Here is a 20,654-nt window from a genome sequence, read left to right on the forward strand (position 1 = left end):
TGAGGTAGTACGTGGTTTTATAGTTGTATGCGGTAGTATGCAGTATTATTCGGTAGTATTAGCTAGGTAGTTATTTGTAAGAAATAATAGACTAACAAAGTGTTTTTTTCAAAGCGGTTGAGCGGTTATCATTGTTTATTATCGGAGAGTTAGTTAGTTTAGTTTACTGTCATTCCACATATGCCTGACATACATACAGGGAACGAAACATCGGTTCTCTTGGACTACAGTGTGACATAGAACGCATAACATATATAAAAACATTGAATTAAGAAAGTATCTAAAAAACATGGTACAAACACAGTTATACAGTGTAGCAGCAGGAGACAGTAAGTGCAGTAGTGTTGTAAACATAGTGTGTAGTGCAACGGGTTATAACATGGCAAAGTGCAGTCATTCATTAATGTGTCATGTATATGCCATTGTTCATGTGGTGTCATGTACAGTCCACAGTGTACAGTCCACAGTGTACAGTCCACAGTGTACAGTCCACAGTGTACAGTCCACAGTTTTATGTACAGTCTACAGTCCATTTGTTCATGCAGTAGATGTTGGGGTGTTCTGGGGGCTCCGGCTGTTGAGGATCCTCACAGCCTGGGGGAAAAAGCTGTTGCACAGTCTAGCAGAGATAGCACGGATGTTCCGCTACTTTCTACCGGATGGGAGGAGAGTGAAGAGACTGTGGGAGGGGGGAGGGGTGGGCAGAGTCCCCTACAACGCTGGTAGCCCTGCGGGTGCATCGTGCATGGTAGATGTTCTGAAAGGAGGGGAGAGAGGCACCGATGATCTTTTCTGCCATGTGGACTATCCGTTGTAGGGACTTGCGATCTGAAGCCTTGCAGTTCCCATACCAGACAGTTATGCAGTAAGTCAGGACGCTCTCTATGGTGCCTCTGTAAAATGTAGTCAGGATGGGTGGAGGGAGCCTCGCCTTCTTCAGTCGCCACAGGAAGTGGAGATGCTGGTGGGCCCTCTTCGCAATTGCTGTTGTGTGTGGGGACCACGTGAAGTCTTCTGAGATGTGTATGCCCAGGAACTTCGTGCTGCTCAATCTCTCCACGGCGGCGCCGTCGATGGTCAGAGTGTAGTCAGCCCGGGCCTTCCTGAAGTCAGCGATGATCTCCTTTGTTTTCCCTATGTTTAGGGAGAGGTTATTGTCTTTACACCACCTCGCCAGTTGGTCCACCTCCTCTCTGTAAGCAGCATCATCGTTGTTGCTGATGAGACCCACCACTGTCGTAGCAGCTGTTTTCCCTACCTGTTCCCTACCTGTTGCTGCCGGGCTGGCAACAGTACGAGAATGTACCAAGTGGGGCTGATATTATATCTACCATATATCCACCATGTCTACCATATATCCCCCGTGTAACACCATATCTACCATATCTACCATATCTCCACCATGTAACTACCAAATATCCGCCATATTTACCATATATCCACCATATATCTATCATAAATACCATATCCACACCATCTAACTACCAAATTTCAGCCATATAACTACCATATCTACCATATATCCACAATATAACTAACTACCAAATATTTTGTCAGTCCAGTCCAGTCATGCAGTCCCTGTCTGAGGAGATCCAGAGTTTCTCTCGGACCCGGCTAAGGAGGCAGTGCACCCGTGTGACATCACTCAGTGGTCGCCGCATCATCGAGACCTGGAAGGGTTCTACAGTTACTGTGGTAGAAGACCCCAGCCCCCCAGAGAGGACACTGGGATATGTCCCCGACACTTCCTGGGACCTGCAGGTCGGCATCATCAAGCCTTACTTGCTGCTGGGTGAGTTAATTAACTATCTGACCACCTACTTGACCCACTGACCCACCTACCTATCTAACAAACTACCTATCAAACCACACTTAATACTAGGTAGGTTAACTGACTAATTAAGTAAATGGCTATCAAACCCAACTAAATACTTGATAGGTTAACTAACTAATGATAACTAATGAACACCTCGCTGGAAGTATGCAGAGTTCCTGCATGCTTCAAAACATCAACCATTATCCTAGTCCCCAAAAAGCCAAGGATCACAGGTCTTAACGACTACAAACCTGTCGCCCTGACTTCTGTGGTAATGAAGACCTTTGAGCGCCTTGTGGTGACCCACCTCAAGACCATCACAGACCCCACCCTAGACCCACTGTGGTTAAACTACAGAGCAAACAGGTCTGTAGAGGATGCAGTCAACATGGCCCTGCACTACATCCTCAAACACCTGGGGTGCATTCCATTTGGCCAAAATGCGTCCTCTCCTCCGTCCTCGCGGCCTCGTCTCCTCGCTGACTCGGCATCCAAAAATGAGCCGCCATCATGAAGGACGTTCCAATTGGTCAAAAAACGCATGAAGGATCCTTCATGTCTCCTCGGGTGCATTGTCTTGTGTCTCCTCCTCCGTCCTCGCGACCTCGTCTCCTCGCTGACCCGGCATCCAAAAATGAGCCGCCATCATTAAGGATGTTCCAATTGGTTAAAAGACACATGAAGGATCCTTCAAGTCTCCTCGCCTCCGTCCTCCAATAAGGCGTGGTCGGAGGATACTCAGGTGTATCCTCGATGCGGAAATAATGAGTGAAGTCAATTAACTATTGGCACGTGCGGATATAAGCCCGCCTCCATACCATCAGAAAACGTGCGGACATTGGCAGAAAAAAAATCCACAGGTGTAAGTAGCTAACCTGACTTGCCAGATGATTCCGCGAATCCAGCTGCCTCGCAAGGTAAGTAAGTAGCACCAACTTGTTATATATTTTTCAAACAGAAATAGCAGAGGTTTTAAATGTTAGCCTAACATTTGTTAATGAAGGGGTATACTTAAATGTTCATATACTGACAGATCTGCTGTAGTTGTAGGATGTCAAACTTTTCCCAAATAGGCATCAGTAAATTATTTTAAGGCTTGAATGTGATATAGGGACAGAGGAGACGGCCAGCTGATCCTCCAGCGCATAGTGGGGTGAGTGGGGGGCAAGTAACGTGAATTTTATAGGCTATGGAGTTATTTTATAGGATTTATCATTAATATGAATGACATTCCATGGTCTAATAAGCCTAAATGAAATCCGTTCATTAGGACATATAGAAATAGCCTATAAATGCACACATGCGACTCTTTTACCATGCGCGTCTCTTTCTAATAGGACCTCAAGTCAGCAGCACCGGGCTCTGGGTCTGAGGATGGGGAGCAAACGGCTGCAGCTGGCCCCGGTTTTCCCTCATGCATGAGACTACCGGCGGGAGGCCGTCGGCGCTCCCTCCCGCTTTAATAGACTCGTGTGGACCAGCAGCCGGAGTCAGCCGCTGTGCGCTCCCCATCCAGCCCCGATCCCAGTCCCCCTGATGAGCAACCGGAGCCATCAGATGCTGCTGCCCGCTCCCATGTGTGACCTCCGCGGCTTCCTCGGTTCCCCCGGCAGCCAAGAGGCGAAGAGGAGAGGGAGCGCTGCTGGGGTTTCTCCGGGAAGTGACCGAGGACGCACGGGCTGAGCAGCAGACGGAGCGATTTTCATCTATATTAGAGACAGTTTTATTTTATTTTTTTAATGTAAAAAAAATAAATAAAAATTTCTCTGCCTTTTAGGCGTAGCCTACCTCTGTTTCCATTCTCACCATATTCATAACCTTGGCAATGACCGTTGCCATGACAGGACATATTTTCATCATAAAGGCCGGAATCACTGCTGGAATCACTTCTGTGTCTCTGGATCACCAGCTGGTTTGCTGCGTTTGTTTGATGTGTCTCTCATTCAGTGTTCATCATGCTTATGAATTGTGTTTGTGTGTGTTGCCATGGAATTTCTCTTCTGGAGAATAAATTCTTACTAAACATTAACAGCATTTCCTTGTTTTAAATCGCACATTTTGCTCTTACAGCTAGATCCATGGTTATTTGGGAATTGTATTTATTTATTTAGGAATAAAAAGAAAGCACTTTGGTTCATTGCCAGTGAGTGTCGTTGTCTAATCCAAGTCGCATAAAGGATAAAAGTTGGACAATTTGTATAGCACCTTTCTTATCAGTGCTACAAGTGCTTCACAAAATTAAAATGTAGCATACAGCAGACAGAATAACACAAAAAAACTGAATAAAAACAGAAACAGAAACGCTTTTTAGGCATTAGGGATTTTTTTTTAAGTGTTCTACCTTTATGAGGTAGACAAGGCTCACTAGAGGCTGGCATAATTTAGTTAAACGTTTTTATGTGGATAAAACATGAGCCTTAGAATAATTTAGACAGCGGTCATCCTGTGCGGGAGGAGCCTCAACGCAACGCTTCACACGTCAGTTCAATATGGCGGTGTGAGGATGTTCCAATTGACAAGCCAGGTTCACTCGCCTCCTCGCATCTTCTCCTCGTTTCCTCCGTGACCTTTGACCGAGGAGTCGAGGAAGAGACGCGAGGCGAGGAGACGAGGAGAAATCGTTACCAAATGGAATGCACCCCTGGACTGTCCTGGAACATACGCTAGGATCCTGTTTGTGGACTTTAGCTCCGCCTTCAACACCATCATCCCAGCTCTTCTCCAGGATAAGCCCTTCCAGCTCAGCGTGCCTGACTCCACCTGCAGGTCGATCACTGACTTCCTGACAAACAAGAAGCAGCGTGTGAGGATGGGGAAGCACATCTTAGATGCCCTGATCAGCAGCACTGGTGCCCCTACTCTCTCCTCTGCTCTTCTCCCTCTACAGCTGCACCTCTGCGGATGACTGTGTCAAACTCCGGAAGTTTGCAGATGACACGACCCTTTGCTTTGCTTTAAAGACAGTAGAGATGGTAGTGGACTTCAGGAAGAGCCCAGCCCCAATCACCCCCCTCATCCTGGTCGATTCCCCAGTCAACACAGCGGAGTCATTCAGATTCCTGGGTACCATCATTCCCCAGGACCTCAGCTCCATCATGAGGAAAGCCCAGCAGAGGATGTACTTTCTACGGCAACTGAAGAAATTCAACCTGCTGCAGAAAATGATGGTGTAGTTCTACACAGCCATCATCGAGTCCATCCTCACATCCTCCATCACCATCTGGTTTGCTGCTTCTACTGCCAGGGACAGGGTTACGCCCGGGCCACACCGCCTACCTGAGCGGTGTGTGCGCCGCTCAGGTAGGCGGTAGGCAGGTAGGGACAAGTCCAGGCTGCAGGGACAAGTCCAGGCTGCAGGGTTAGGTCCAGGCTGCAGGGAGAAGTCCAGGCTGCAGGGAGAAGTCCAGGCTGCAGGGACAATTCCAGGCTGCAGGGACAATTCCAGGCTGCAGGGACAAGTCCAGGCTACAGGGTTAGGTTCAGGCTGCCGGGACAAGTCCAGGCAGCAGGGAGAAGTCCAGGCTGCAGGGTTAGGTCCAGGCTGCAGGGACAAGTCCAGGCTGCAGTGGATCATCCGCTCTGCAGAGAAGGTGATCGACTACAACCTGCCTTCTCTCCAGGACCTGTACGCCTGCAGGACCAGGCAGCGGGCAGAGAAGATCATGGCTGACCCGTCTCACCCCGGTCATCTTATCTTTGAGAGACTCCTCTCCCTCTGGCAAGAGACTGCGGTCTATCAAGACCAGAACCTCACGACACCACAACAGTTTCTTCCCCATGGCAGTGGGGCTTACAAACAATCCTCACATTTCACTGACTCTCTGAGCACAATTCCACACAAATTGTACATCTGTAAATACATAGTCGTATCTATGGTGTTCAGTAACACTATTTATTCATTTTTGATACTTGGTCAAATGCAACTTGCTACTGAGCCTTTGTAAAAAGTCCCTCGCTGACCCACTTAGTCACCACACTTATTGTATATACTGTATATATATATATTTGTAAAGCTTGATGGCTTCTTGTTTGTCTGTCTAAATGTCTGTATGATGCATTGCACCAACTTCACCAAGTCAAATTCCTAGTATGTGAAAATGTACCTGGCGAAAATAAATCTGATTCTGATAAATAAATTACCTTGACTACCTACCAACTAGCTATCAAATCCTATTTCATACTAGGTTGGTTTATTGTTTAACTAATTAATTATACTTAATAGTCAAGCCAACTTTATTTATTTATAAAACTAGGTAGGTTAATAAATAACTGACTAGCTATTAATCCCTATTTCCAATGGGTGGGTAAACTGAGTAAGTACCAAACTAGCTAACTAGTCATCAAATCCTATTTACTGATGGGTTAACTAACCAACTGACTAATCTCCTAATCTGGCTGGTGTGTGTGTGTGTGTGTGTGTGTGTGTGTGTGTGTGTGTAGGTTCCCAGGATGCTGCCCATGACTTTGGAACTCTGAGAAAATACAAGGTAAGACTCCCCCCCCCCCCACGTTGCTGCTTTCTCCAAAACAACTGAAGTTGCTGATGACCTGTCTTCAGACTTCAATAAATAACAAAAAATAACCACAAAATGGCTCCTTCTATAATTAGTTCTACAACATACTAGTAATACAAACATACTAGTACATTGCTCAATGAAACATATGAGTATGAATACTGAATACTGTTGGAGATATTCTGTACAACCAGTCTACTACTGTTGGCTACTGGAAGTACTGAACAGTACTTGTATGTAACAGTACTTAATTTCACTCCTCTTCTCCTCTCCTCTCCTCCTCCTCTCCTCCTCCGCTCCTCTCCTCCTTTCCTTTTCTCCTCTCATCTCCTCCTCCTCTCCTCCTCTCATCTCCTCCTCTCATCTCCTCCTCTCTCCTCCTCTCCTTTCCTCATCTCCTCCTCTCCTCTGCTCTCCTCCTCCTCTCCTCTCCTTTCCTCCTCTCCTCCTCTCATCTCCTCTCCTCTCCGCTCCTCTCCTCCTCTCATCTCCTCTCCTCTCCTCATCTCCTCTTCTCATCTCCTCCTCCTCTCCTCTCATCTCCTCCTCCTCTCCTCTCATCTCCTCCTCTCATCTCCTCCTCCTCTCCTCTCGCCTCTCCTCCTCTCCTCTCCTCTCATCTCTTCCTCTCTCCTCCTCTCCTCTCCTCATCTCCTCTCCTCCTCTCATCTCCTCCTCCTCTCCTCTCTCCTCTCCGCTCCTCCTCTCATCTCTTCTCCTCTCCTCCTCTCCTCCTCCTCTCCTCCTCTCATCTCCTCCTCCTCTCCTCTCGCCTCTCCTCCTCTCCTCTCATCTCCTCCTCTCCTTTCCTCATCTCCTCTGCTCTCCTCCTCCTCTCCTCTCCTCTCCTCCTCTCATCTCCTCTCCTTTCCTCCTCTCATCTCCTCTCCTCATCTCCTCTCCTCCTCTCCTCCTCTCCTCTCCTCCTCTCATCTCCTCCTCCTCTCCTCTCCTCTCTCCTCCTCTCCTCTCCTCTCCTCTCCTCTCCTCTCTTCAGGTGTCTCATATTCTGAATGTGGCCTATGGAGTGGAGAATGCTTTTCCTGACTTATTCATCTATAAGACTGTCAGCATCCTGGATCATCCAGACACTGAACTAATGCTTCATATCAAAGACTGTTCTGACTTCATCCAGCAGGCTCATAAAGAGGTAAAAACATGTCTGTGTGTGTGTGTGTGTGTGTGTGTGTGTGTGTTTGTGCCTGTGTGTGTGTGTGTGTGTGTTAACCTTAAGTATTAACCTGGGTTTTCCATTGGATGTGAATGAAGGAGACATGGCCCAGATCTAATAACATGGTGCAGAAGGAGGCGCAGCACAAACACAAGTCCAGGTTCTCACCCATCATGTTCAGAGCGGTTTGTCTTTCCTCCTTTAGTTTGCTTCATTTGGGTTAGGGTGAGAACAATGCCATCTGAACTCTGGTGGCACCGAATAACGAGATGAGAGACCAGCAACGAGACGCCTGAAAATGTGGCTCATTAGGAGTGTGAATGTAATGTAATTAACTACAGGAAACGACCATCAAATGCAAGGGTTTATGGGTAGAAGGAGATGGATGCAGTTCCTCATGTTTGGAAGGCCTAGCAGAACAAAATGAAGTCTGGACTGATGCTCATATTGATCTGTTTCTTCAAGTGTTTTTAACTGGTGTGAACACCAGAAAGAAGAGACATACAAGTCCATCGTGCTTAGCTAAAATTACAGGGACTGAATTGAAATATGTTTTGACCCCCCCACCCGTCCGTCGCCTGGTGGGATGACTACCAAAACTCTGTCCAATAAATGAGCTACTTGTGAGTCATGTGATGTGATGTTAATCTAAAGGAAGCAAACACAAAAAGCAGACCAACACCACCTTTTCCCTTTGGTTTGGACCAAAGAAAAACAAATGGAGTAGGATCTCAGCCTTAGTCCTGCAAGGTATTTAATACGACCAGGCAAATGAACACAGAACAGAAAATACTGGGAGCTAGAGAGTCACACAGTGTAGAGAGCAGCCATGTGTCACGGAGGGCTGAGAGTCTGCAGGTCTTCATAAAGTTTCATAAATATTTCTACTTCTTAATAGGGATGTCACGAGAACCGATACTTCGGTACCAAGTCGATGCCAAAATTCTGAAAACGTGACGGTAATTGTTTTTCTACAGTACCGCAGGTACCGTAGATGTCGTAGGTACTGGAGAGAAGGAACGCCTACAGACACGGGAGAATAACAACAGGTGCGATGGTAACAAGAGTCGTGTATGGAAATACTTTGTGTTTGAGGATGATCAGGGATTAGTAATAGATTCGCAAAAACCAGTTTGCAAACGGTGCCACCAAACTTTTCAGACGAAAGGAGGAACCACTTCAAACTTATCAAAGACAGGCATCCAGACTTATACAAAGAATTCAAGGTGAGTGAGTTTCAACATATCGTCAAAATGTTCTTATCCTGAAATGTTACCGTTATTTTTGTTTGCGACAGCTGGCATCTGTTGTAGACGTTTGCAATGGCTAAACGCTAAGGCTAATGTTATCTTGTTTAGGCTAACGTAGTGATAGCTCATAGTAGGCTACAGTTGTCACCGTTCAGTCTGTCATCAAAACTTAAACTTTTTAAATATATATTTCCACACTAATGGTCTGTCACCATGTTAGTCAACTTAAACTACTGCTTGCCATACCTGCCACACACTCTTATCCTTAAAGACATCCATCCACTGTATCTGTGTGTGTGTGTGTGTGTGTGTGTGCAACTCAGTCGGCAGAATAAAATGTTGGCATTTTACGTTTCTGCAAACCAGGGATACGTAGAATCTCAACGTTTCTGAACCAAAAATACGTTTCATATCAACATTTCTAGATACGTGTATATCAACGTTATGGTGTTCTAACCGCTCGTGGTGCTTTTGAGACGCTTTTGGTGTTTTGAGGGAATAGAATGAGTAGGCTATAATAACCATTTTCTGGTTATGAAATAACATAAATTATATAATGCATTACACACCACGTATTTCGAGCATGTGGAACAATGAGATACATTTTTGTTCGGAATCGCCCAGTTCTCGTATATATGCGCTTGTTTACGGCCTATGGCCATAATTTAATTTTCTGTGACATGCACGCATATTTCCTTTACGAAATATGAACACAATATTCTTAACAACCCCCGATATGATTGGTTCTTGGTTCCTGTGATAGGAACGGGACGCTGTGATGAGGTAAATTCATGTTTAGAATGTTGCACATTCTCTGCATAATGTTGCAGTTTACGTTGTTTATGAGTTTATGAGTTTATGAGTTTATGTAAAGTGTCATTTACACAAACCCAGATGGAGATTCGTCACCTTAATAGTGCACTTCAGTAATTTACTAATTTAAAGATAAATGATTTTAGCCGGCTTTCACTCCAAAGCCCAGCGCACTCGTTGCCATAACGACGGGCAGCCCGGACAAATTTGTCAGTGACACAGCGCGTAGCAAAACAGGTTTGACTGCGTTTCCTTTGGACGTGCAATATGAATAATAATAAATTAATGAATCATGTCAAATAAAGGTGCCTAGTTGAAATCAATGAGCTTTGCTACGTGCTGTGTCACTGCCAAATCTGTCCGGGCTACCGTCGTTATGGCAACGAGTGCGCTGGGCTTTGGAGTGAAAGCCGGCTAAAATCATTTATCTTTAAATTAGTAAATTACTGAAGTGCACTATAAAGGTGATGAATCTCCATCTGGGTTTGTGTAAATGACACTTTACATAAACTCATAAACTCATAAACTCGTAAACAACGTAAACTGCAACATTATGCAGAGAATGTGCAACATTCTAAACATTAATTTTCCTCATCACAGCGTCCCGTTCCTATCACAGGAACCAAGAACCAATCATATCGGGGGTTGTTAAGAATATTGTGTTAATATTTCGTAAAGGAAATATGTGTGCATGTCACAGAAAATTAAATTATGGCCATAGGCCGTAAACAAGCGCATATACGAGAACTGGGCGATTCCGAACAAAAATGTATCTCATTGTTCCACATGCTCGAAATACGTGGTGTGTAATGCATTATATAATTTATGTTATTTCATAACCAGAAAATGGTTATTATAGCCTACCCTCATTCTATTTCCTCAAAACACCAAAAGCGTCTCAAAAGCACCACGAGCGGTTAGAACACCATAACGTTGATATACACGTATCTAGAAATGTTGATATGAAACGTATTTTTGGTTCAGAAACGTTGAGATTCTACGTATCCCTGGTTTGCAGAAACGTAAAATGCCAACATTTTATTCAGGTGACTGGGTTGATGTGTGTGTGTGTGTGTGTGTGTGTGTGTGTGTGTGTGTGTGTGTGTGTGCAGCAGCCTCTGCTGTTTTCTTTGAGCTAAACCTGATAACTGAAATCTTGTAATTTTCTTTTCACAGTATCAGTCAGAGGAGGATGTCAGCAGGAGAGACAGGAGCAAAGTCAGTCAGTCAATGTTTTATTTATTATGGCTTTTTTCCATTAATTTTTTTGTTTAAAAAATGTTTTGTTTATTTAATGTTAATAGTTGTTTCTTGTTATTTATTACTTGAATGCTACATGCCACTGTTGTTGCTTTTTGTAATGTTCAGTTTTCTTAAATAAAGGAGTGTATGTTGAAGTACATGGGATTTATTATTTATTTTTTTACCGTGGTATCGACTTGGGTATCGTGGAATTTCAATGGTATTGGTATCGACTACCAAATTTCTGGTATCGTGACATCCCTACTTCTTAATAGCATGGTTATTTATGTATTTATTTATTTTGAACTTTTTTTATTTTGTATTTTTTGGACATACAAATGCAGGATGTTTGTTGACAAAGGGCCTTACAAACACAAGTGAAAAAGAAAAGAAAAGAAAAAGCTGGGCTCTCTGTGTTGGTCTGTGTTGGTCTGTGTTGTGGAGTTAGGATGTTAGGATGTAATGCAGTATTCACCCCAAGGAGAGCATGTGTATATTTACTGCTGCTCTATGCCACTCCAATTATGCAGATCCCTCAGCCCCTAAAATAGCTAGTGCACTTGCTCTTTAATGTGAAAGGTGTCTTCTGACATATAGCAGCTTTCTATAGATATGGGAAACATGCTTTCGTGTTGGCAGATGTAATTCTAATAAAGAAATACAATTTTGCTCAACATTTTTTTGGTTCTTTGATCATATCACATTCACTGTGACAAGCTAATGTGTTATTTCCATCCATCCATCCATCCATTTTCTAGTCACTTATCCAGGTCAGGGTCGTGATAGCAACAGGCCAAGCAGAGCAGCCTAGACCTTTTCTGCAGCTGCTTCCTCCAGCTCCTCAAGGGGGATCACCAGGTGCTCCCAGGCATGCTGGGATATGTAGTCCCTCCAGTGTGTCCCACCTCAACCGGCTGTTGGAGGAGCAGGGGCTCGATACCAAGATCTCTTGGATCACTGAACTGAGGCCTGCCACCCTGCAGAGGAACCTCTTCTTGTATCTGTGATCTCATTCTTTCGATCACTACCCAGAGCTCCTGACCATAGCTGAAGGAACAAAGATCGACCGGTAAATTGAGAGCTTTGCTTTGTGGCTCAGCTGTCTCTTAGCCTCTATGGTCCAATACAACACCTGCATTACTGCAGGTGATGCACCTAATTGGTGGTCAATCTCACGATCCTTCTTACCCTCACTGGTGAGGGTAAGAAGGATCACTTGGTGCAGCTGCTCCAGCTCACCTGGATGGGACAAGCCTCCTTTTCCCAGGAGAGAACCGTTGCCTCAGACTTGGAGATGGTGATCCTCATCCTCACTCAGCTGCAAACCGCTCCAGTTCCCTTCAGAGATCACAGTGTGCTGAAGCCAGAAGGACGACATCATCCTCAAACAGCAGAGATCCTCCCTGATGTCACTGAACTGGACTCTCTGCAGACCGGCAGCATCTTGTTGGAGTCTGATGCCTTGAAGCAGCAACAATACAAACCATCTGTCAGTGAACAGGGACTGTTCGGCTCTGACCTGGTCTACCACCTTTATCTCACCAACTCTCTCCATCCTTTCTCTCTCATCCACCTGTTCCATGATTCCAAGTTCTTCCAATATCTTGAGGCCATCCACAAGTGTTGGGAAGATCTTCTCACCTGTACTCAAGTTTAACCTCAGCTGTGGCAGGTAAGGGCATTTGGCCCAGATGTCTTTTGACTTCAGTTGCTTCATCTCAACTCCAGAGAGTAATCGTGGTTGAAGTAGATTGCTTGATTTGAAATATTGTCTTCCTCTAGCATCAGGCTTTGGTTTAGCTATGAGGGCTGTGTGTGCCCTCTCCAGCTCTGGTAATGTCTATAATACAGTGGAGAGCAATTATTGCTCTCCAAGCAATTATAGTATGGAACAGCAACAAATGCAAATATAGCTGCAAATGGCGATTGCGGTGTCCTAGCACACTTTGAAAAGACAGACAGACAAACATTACAGAAGGACACAGAGATGATTGAACACACAGTTTATTAGTTATGGCTAATTTTGTGTTGCCCGTGACTTCTGTGAAGTTTATAATTTCATTGCAACCACATTTTCCTAAATTATGTTATGACCCCTAAATATTGTCTAGGGGGTAACACACACTAAGTACAAGAAAAAGGGAGCAAAACAGGAATAAAGTGAACAAAAAGGCTCGATCAGTAGGTCAAGGAAGCTTTAAAATGCTTCAGGGTGGCCAAGGCCAAAATAATAAACAAAATACCCAAACTGCCTAGAAATAAAATAACTAAACTGGGTTAAACCAAAAGTACAATTCTAAACTCCCTAACTGACCAAAACAGGAGAGAAAAGGGGGAGTAAAACAAATGGCAGCTCATTTTCTGCTACTACTGACTTTTTTTTCATGGCAATTTTGGGGAAACTTAGCTTCCCCTAGCCTCTTAATAGTGCCGCCTATGCCGCTACCGCCAGCGCCCGGGTCCTGCTGCCGCTTCAATTAACCTAAGCTGAGTATTTAACGTTTGATATTGGCTCTTATGATATTGCTAGCTTATCCATTTACAATGATTGCATTCATACTAATATGAACCATTAATGGGTGGTTGGCTGAGATCAATTTTTATCCAGGTTATTCTGTATTACCCACTGAGCGATTTTATGTTGAGTAGCCGTGTAAGACATAGCCGTGTAAGCATTGTTATTATGCTATGTACTGCATGGTTCAGATTGCCAGGATCCAGGGCTATATGAGAGCTACGCATAGACATGTTGATGACGTCTAGTGCTCAGCAGGTAGCGAGCGTATTCTGGCATAGGCATGAAATGCTGTCATGCTGCTGGCTGCAACTCAGTGAAAGCATGCCCTCGGGCTCAGTGTCGTAGATATTTCCCTTATTCAAGATATGGCAAGTGCATATCTTGCCATATGTCATCAGAAGGCGCTCTGCAGCTGCTGATTCACACGCCTCAAGAATGAAGGCAGTGTTCATTTTCTCTCATAGATAGGTAGGTAGGTAGGTAGGTAGGTAGGTAAGTAAGCCATTGGCCAAGCTAGCCCAGGCACACATTCAGAGTTTGATTGCTAGATGATAAGTCATCTGGCCAAGCTGGCCCAGGCTCCCAAAACAAGGCGGTTCTACTCTTCCATATGGTTCATGGTTGCATCACTTTGCCGTGGATTGGCTCATACTTGCAGCATATTCATTTTGGTGGCTAGGTCTGCTGCTTTGTGGGGGTATGTGCTCCCTGATTAAGTCTAATGCATACTTGCCGACTATTTAGGAATATTATATCTATGTGAGTTGTCCTGACTGATGGGCTGTTGGTCTTCTGCAGCTTACCTTTGGTCTGCTGCTGCATATCAGGCGGATGGCTGTATCCCACTGGAAGCTGCCATAGAGGGGTGGCACACTAGATCGATGGTGATGGCGCCTAGTAGGGGAATGGTCACACGGCGGCTGGTGCCCAGCCCACACATTGAAGGTTCCACATAATGTTAGAATGACCTTGCTTGATCCTAAGATGCATAGCTGCATCTTGGATATCGGTGAGGCCATATGGTGGGCGCTCCACCGGAAGTTACTAGCTGGTGCCTGGCGCTGTATCTTTTGGGGGGAAGTTCCCTATTGTCACTCCCTGCTCTCTTAGGCTAGCTAGGTGTCTGCTGCTGGGAGTGACAGGATCAGAGCCTAGATGCCATACTGAACTCTGTATGTACAGTATATTTGCATTCATTCTCAATAATCTGTTTACATGAGTTGGCAGACTAAACTTTCTTTTGGAAAGCATGCCCCTTGTTCTTGAAGGTTTATGACTTCAGAAAGGACAAGCCTGGATTTGAACCCATAACCTTCTACATGAGAAGCTGATGCTTCACCTACTGAGCCAAACTCCTGTGTTGGTTTTACTGAGGAGAAAGTAACTAAAGGGAGAAGTATTGTGATACTACAGCTTATGATTGACAGCGTTAACCACTTTATAGAACATTGTAGTGTTCTCGATTAACAAAAATATCAATACAAAACTTCAAAATGATTACAACACACATGTCAGAGGCTTGAACTCACAACCTTGTGGTCCAAAGACCTGAGCTTACCAACTCTACCAACTTCCACTTCCAGCTTTCCTCACCAGCTTATTCAGTCTATTCAGTCTATTTGCAGCAGCACATTTCAATCAAGTTTTCAAGATATCATTAAAAATTATTGGCTATTTACTAATTAAGGTATGACAATTTCAAAAATCACGTTGTTTTGTCCTGTAGCGTAAAGTTTAGGAAGACAGCACTGTGGGATCACAGTGAGTTTGTGCTATAAACTGAGGGGGGCGACAATTTCTCTAGGACATACAGCTGACCTCCTCCTCCTCTCCTCTCCTCTCCTCTCCTCCTCCTCTCCTCTCCTCCTCCTCTCTTCCTCTCCTCTCCTCCTCCTCTCCTCCTCCTCTCCTCTCATCTCCTCTCCTCCTCTCCTCCTCTCAGTATTGAATAATATATGTGTAGTTTTGCTCATGTATAATTGAACTGTGCAGAGATCAGATCTCACTGTCATACAAGCTTTTAGTGAAGCCTGCAGCTCACCTTAACATGAAACCACACACACACACACACACACACACACACACACACACACACACACACACAATGTAATCATAGACCCTACAGCTTAGGGGAATGTGTTTTGTGTGCGTGTGTGTGTGTGTGTGTGTCCTATTGGCTGATGCAGTAACTCCAGCCCTGATAATCAAACTGTGAAGCTTTTAGTTTGAAATGCCGTGTCAGTTTACCAGATCTTCCTCTAGCATGCAGGTTTCCTGGAGCAGAGCTATAGAAACATTTTGGTAAATTTGACAACACTCCCTTCTGTTGGGCGGCTCTCTGGCGCCCTCTAGTGTTGCAACAGCAGAACTTCACTTCAGGTGACAGACTATTTGTCAAAAATGGGTTAGGTTTGGTTTCCACCCAAAAACCATCTGGGACAAAGTGATGGACTGTCTAGGTTCAACATATTTCAGGAATATAAAACCAGTATAAATGATCGCTGTCACTGTACAGACGAAGATACAGATAAAAACAAAGACCATCGAAAAAGGGGAAGTTCTGCAAATCAGTGGGGAATAATCACACCTACTCATTAAAAAGAAGGGTCAGTCTGCACAAAAAACGACACTACACTAGAGTATTATTGTATTATTAATATTATTAGCATATAATATTATATTAGCCTTGCCAGGGTTCAACAGGAAAATAAGTCCGCCAGAGTTATTGTAAGCATCTAACATTGTTCAACTGGCACAGGATGAGTATTAAACAGAGGGAGCATTGTCTATGATAAAATATATGACCGAACAAAGTCTCAACATCATGTTATTAAATCCTATTTCCATATCCAATTATAGATGTGATGATTTCCATATCCAAAAGCACAAAGAGCTACACAGACAAAGAGTTGATAAATGTGTGAAGCGTCTCCTGCCTGCAGGATGGATCGATGCTGCATGCTGTGTTTTTATAACAGAGGCAGAGAAATCGCTGTTAAATGAAACTCCAGATGCTCAAAAGTCAGGGAATTCCCATCTTGACCTGCTTGCCACTGTAATTTTCAATTTCTCCTGTAAGTTCTGGAAGAATCACTGGCCTGGGATGTTGATCAGGACTGGGTTTAGGTACAGGTGGGCTGGGCTGCCCTAGGTTTTTAAGATTATTTTGGCCATTTTTGTTTTTCTTAGATAGTTCATTACAATTACAATTTCCCATTTGGCAGACGCTTTTATCCAAAGCGACATACACATGAGACTTTAATACAACACAAGCAAGGATCTAGCCAGGAGAGAACGAGAGTAAGTGCCATAAAGCTAAGTTCTAGTTCATAGTTTACAGAGACAGAAAGGATTTGGGGTGGGGGGCGATGACATGTGACAAAAGTCCCAGGCCAGTGTGGATTCAGCTGAGCTCGGCAGACGGTTTCCTTTTCTGTCAACTTTTTGTTCTTGTTTTGTGGTCAAATGTGTTTCTTCCACACCTCTTTCCAAGTCTGAGCTGCTTGATGTCAACACTGATCCTGGTTCAGATCTGGTTCATGTAAGCACTCACCATCCTACAAACCTGTTTCCATGGTGATGTGTTGATATGGTGACACACATGACCCACCTGTCCCAGAATAAGACCAGAACCAGGATACAAGCGACTATTCTACCTGGGGTACATCCCAAGTCTCTTAAATTGCATCCACGTTTCCCTCACTTGCGTCTTTTCCTTGCGTCTTAGTCCCTCCCACCGAGGATGCATGGAAACCATGCGAGGAGAGAGGAAACAAGGAAATATGTTTTTAGAGAAATGAGACGTCCTTTCCTCTGAAGCGTCATGTGAAGCGACGTCCGTTTCTGCAGACAAAACGGGTTGTGGATGAAATAAACGTAATTTAGGTTTCCAATGTTCTTCCGTTAACATTATATATCAAAAAGCATAAAATAACGGGCATTTACACTTGTACTGTTTCTCCGCCATCTCGTTCAAATTTGCCATATATAGGGGCGGAGAATTGACGTCATGGCGTTCAGCTGAAAGTCTTCCGGGAAGGCTGCTCTCGTGTATCCTCGCTCATAGCTCCTCAGAGATCCCTCCTCGCTCCTCGATCCTCGCTCCTCGGAGCAGAAATAAGAGCTTTGGGATGACCTTCAAAATGACGACTTCCGGTTCAAGCGAGGATCGAGGAAATATCAAATAAGAGACTTGGGATGCACCCTTAGTTTTGCCATGGAGACACAATCACTGTCTCTTCCTTGTTAGAGTTAGGAAATCAAACAAACACTAATCCCTCTCTCTTTCCCTCAGAAAGGCGTGGTATTGGTCCACTGCAACGCCGGCGTGTCGCGGGCAGCGGCTGTGGTTATTGGCTATCTGATGTCATGTGATGGCCAGCCCTTTGACACCGCCTTCTCATTGGTTAAGACAGCTCGGCCCACCTCCTGCCCCAACCCTGGCTTCCTGGAACAACTGAGGAACTACAAAACACCAACGATAAATGGATCCAAACACTAGAGAGAGAGAAAGAGAGAGAAACAGACAGAGAGAGAGAGAGAAAGAGAGAGACAGAGAGAGAAAGAGAGAGAGAGAAAGGAGTGAATGTGAATGGACTTGAACACTAGACAGAAGAAAAAGAGCAAGAGGAGAGAGAAAGAGAGAGAGAAGTGGGAAGCTGGGAATATACTGGGGATGACAGTGTCAAGACAGAGAGATGTTTGCTGTAACTTTCCACTGTTACTAGTGCTAGCGTACACAGAAATGCCATAAAATCATCTTTGAAGAATAAAGGAGAATAAAGGAGAATAAAAGAGATTGAGGTCTTCGTGTCCTCAGGGTCCTGCAGATTCCTCCTGTGGCTCCATCATCAGCAGCAGGTTTAAAACGTCCTGACTGGAGCCAGAAGGTTTGTGCAGGAAACTGACGATGAGGCAGAGCTACTGATAACCTGACAGACTGCTGATGTGTGGACAGTCCGACCAATCACAGTGCACCTTACTGCCATCCATGAAATAGAAGAGCTGGAAGACATAGATACATTTATTTAGGCCAGGCAGCCTGTTTTTTTGGTATGTGTTCTTTTTAGCTTTCTTTCTTTCTTTCTTTCTTTCTTCATACAAACTGCCTAGGAGAATGCACCAAACTTTGCATAGTAGTCCGGTCCAAAATGACGCATACTGTAATATTGGGCCAATCTTCCTGATGGTGTGTATTGTCAACAGAGTTGTCGAAAATAGGATTTTGAGAAAATTGAGAAAAAGTCGCAAAATTTGACATTTTTAGAGCAGAAGACCATTGGAGCAAAGATGCAGATGAATTGAGAGATTAAAATGATGAAAGCCAAGCCTAAGCCAAGCCGTTTTCGAGATAATTGCAAAAATGTAAACTTGATTGTTACAGCACCACCTTGAGGTAAATGAGTCTCATTTTATGCCTGAGTAGTGGGTGGAATTTGCAACCCACCTGCCAATTTTGGTGACTTTTGGTCTTACGGTTTTTGCTGCACGAACACTTTTAGCGGAGAAAAAGAAGAAGAAGAAGAAAGAAGAAATATAGCAGCCATGAAAGGGGTTCAAGCCTTTTCTGAACGGTACTGACGTCGCAAAAAAAGTGTCAGTGGTTCTGAGGACATGGTCCAAATATATCCCTTGATATATCTGCCAAGTTTTGTGATCATTGAGCAAACGGGTGTGGAGTTACGGCCATGTTTCTGTTAGGCCATGCCCATTTTTGCCGTTTGCTCCGCTCCCTTCTGGCCGAAATGCACAAAATTCAGTACACGTTAGAAATGCCATTCCAGACGAGGCTGAGAAGTTTGGGACTGATTTTGCAAATGGACTTTGATTTACCGGCTATTATATGGTCATTACACCATAGGCCCCGCCCTCTTTCACCAATGATGACAAATCTTTTGATTTTGACTAGTACATCCTCCCTGAACATGCGTACCAAATTTCATGCAATTTCGTAATCTGGATTAGGAGATACTGGATTAGGCCCCCTATTGTTCAATCGTAAAACAGCTTTGCACTCATGGTCTTTGATGATATCTGAACAAGTTCACCAAGTTTCATGATGATTGGGCAATCGATCATGAAGTTTATAGTTGAACGGGTGAGGAGTTACGGCCGTTTTAGTGTCAGGCCACGCCCATTTTTGGCGTTTGCGGCGCCCCCTTTTGGTCTAATCGCACAAAATTCAGTACGCATGTTCGGAATGCCATTCCAAATGAGGCTGAGAAGTTTGGGACCGATTATGCGAATGGGCTTTGATTTATTGGCTGTTACATGATTATTACACCATAGGCCCCGCCCACTTTCACCAATGATGACAAAACTTCTAATTTTGACTAGTACATGCTCCCTGAACATGGGTACCAAATTTCATGCAATTTCGTCAACTGGATTTGGAGATACAGTTTTTTGGCATTTGTAGCGCCCCCTACTGTTTAATCGTAACAGCTTTGCACACATGGTCATTGATGATATGTGAACATGTTCACCAAGTTTCATGATGATTGGTCAATCGGTAATGAAGTTATAACAATTTATCTGAAAGGCCACACCCTCTCACAATTTTAAAAATTCATATTTTCAAAAGTAAAGTCGATATCAAAAATCTGAAAAGACAACTCGTAGAGCTTGGTCCATAGATGCTACTGACCAACTTTGGCAGTGATCGGTCAAACGGTGTAGGAGGAGATGTTAAAAATGTGTTTTTCAAAACTTTCAAAATATCTCAAAAACTTTCCAGGCAGACCTTGAGGGTCCAAATTGCAAAGTTGTAGAGCATGGTCACCTGGATATGTGTACCAAGTTTCGTGTAAATCGGACTTGCAGTGTAGGAGTTATGGCCATTAAAGTAAAACCTTTAATTATAGCACCCCCTTCAGGCTGATTGGGTAAATATTTATTGACCTAGTAATGGTTACCAATATCTGTCATTGGGCCAAATTTCATGTCTCTGCGATGTACCAACTCACAGGAATTTGCGCCAACGCGGATGAACAATAATAAACCAGCACAAAAACAATAGGGTTTCAGCCCTACGGGCTTGAACCCCTAATAATAATAAACCAGCACATTTTGTCCCCTAAATATAGCCGCAGGCGGCAATGACGGGGTCCAAGCACCTGGTGACCTCTAGGATAAATGTGTGTTGTAGACAGCAAATGTTGCACATTTCCTCAGAGTTGATACTTGATAAGTGCACCAACTTTGGTTAAGATAGCACAAGGCATTCATGAGTTATGGCTCATTTTGTCACACACAGTATTGCCACGCCCTACAATTGATTGGCCTATAGCGGCCAAATGATACGGAGTACAAGAAATCTTTTGGTAACTTT

General features: G+C 44.2%; 1 protein-coding gene across 1 annotated transcript; it reads left to right on the plus strand.

Annotated features, from left to right (window-relative positions):
• The first annotated feature begins 1,569 nt into the window (after window positions 1-1,569).
• Window positions 1,570-17,825, plus strand: dusp19a (dual specificity phosphatase 19a). Its single transcript, XM_071521848.1, has 4 exons — window positions 1,570-1,792; window positions 6,257-6,303; window positions 7,328-7,480; window positions 17,619-17,825. Exons 1-4 carry the CDS (start codon window positions 1,570-1,572, stop codon window positions 17,823-17,825), a joined length of 630 nt encoding a protein of 209 aa, XP_071377949.1.
• Window positions 17,826-20,654: the final 2,829 nt, after the last annotated feature.

This window comes from Centroberyx affinis, unplaced genomic scaffold (assembly GCF_046629955.1).
Source record: "Centroberyx affinis isolate AG114_WGS23_722 - 3 ecotype Tasmania unplaced genomic scaffold, CSIRO-AGI_Caff_v1 ptg000935l_1, whole genome shotgun sequence".
In the NCBI taxonomy this organism is placed as follows: Eukaryota; Metazoa; Chordata; class Actinopteri; order Beryciformes; family Berycidae; genus Centroberyx; species Centroberyx affinis.

Excerpts from the sequence above, each read along its gene's own strand:
- dusp19a (XM_071521848.1), top strand. The coding sequence starts at position 1,570 with ATGCAGTCCCTGTCTGAGGAGATCCAGAGTTTCTCTCGGACCCGGCTA. Across the intron at positions 1,793-6,256 it reads CAAGCCTTACTTGCTGCTGG|GTTCCCAGGATGCTGCCCAT; the intron begins GTGAGTTAATTA and ends GTGTGTGTGTAG. Across the intron at positions 7,481-17,618 it reads TCCAGCAGGCTCATAAAGAG|AAAGGCGTGGTATTGGTCCA; the intron begins GTAAAAACATGT and ends TCTTTCCCTCAG.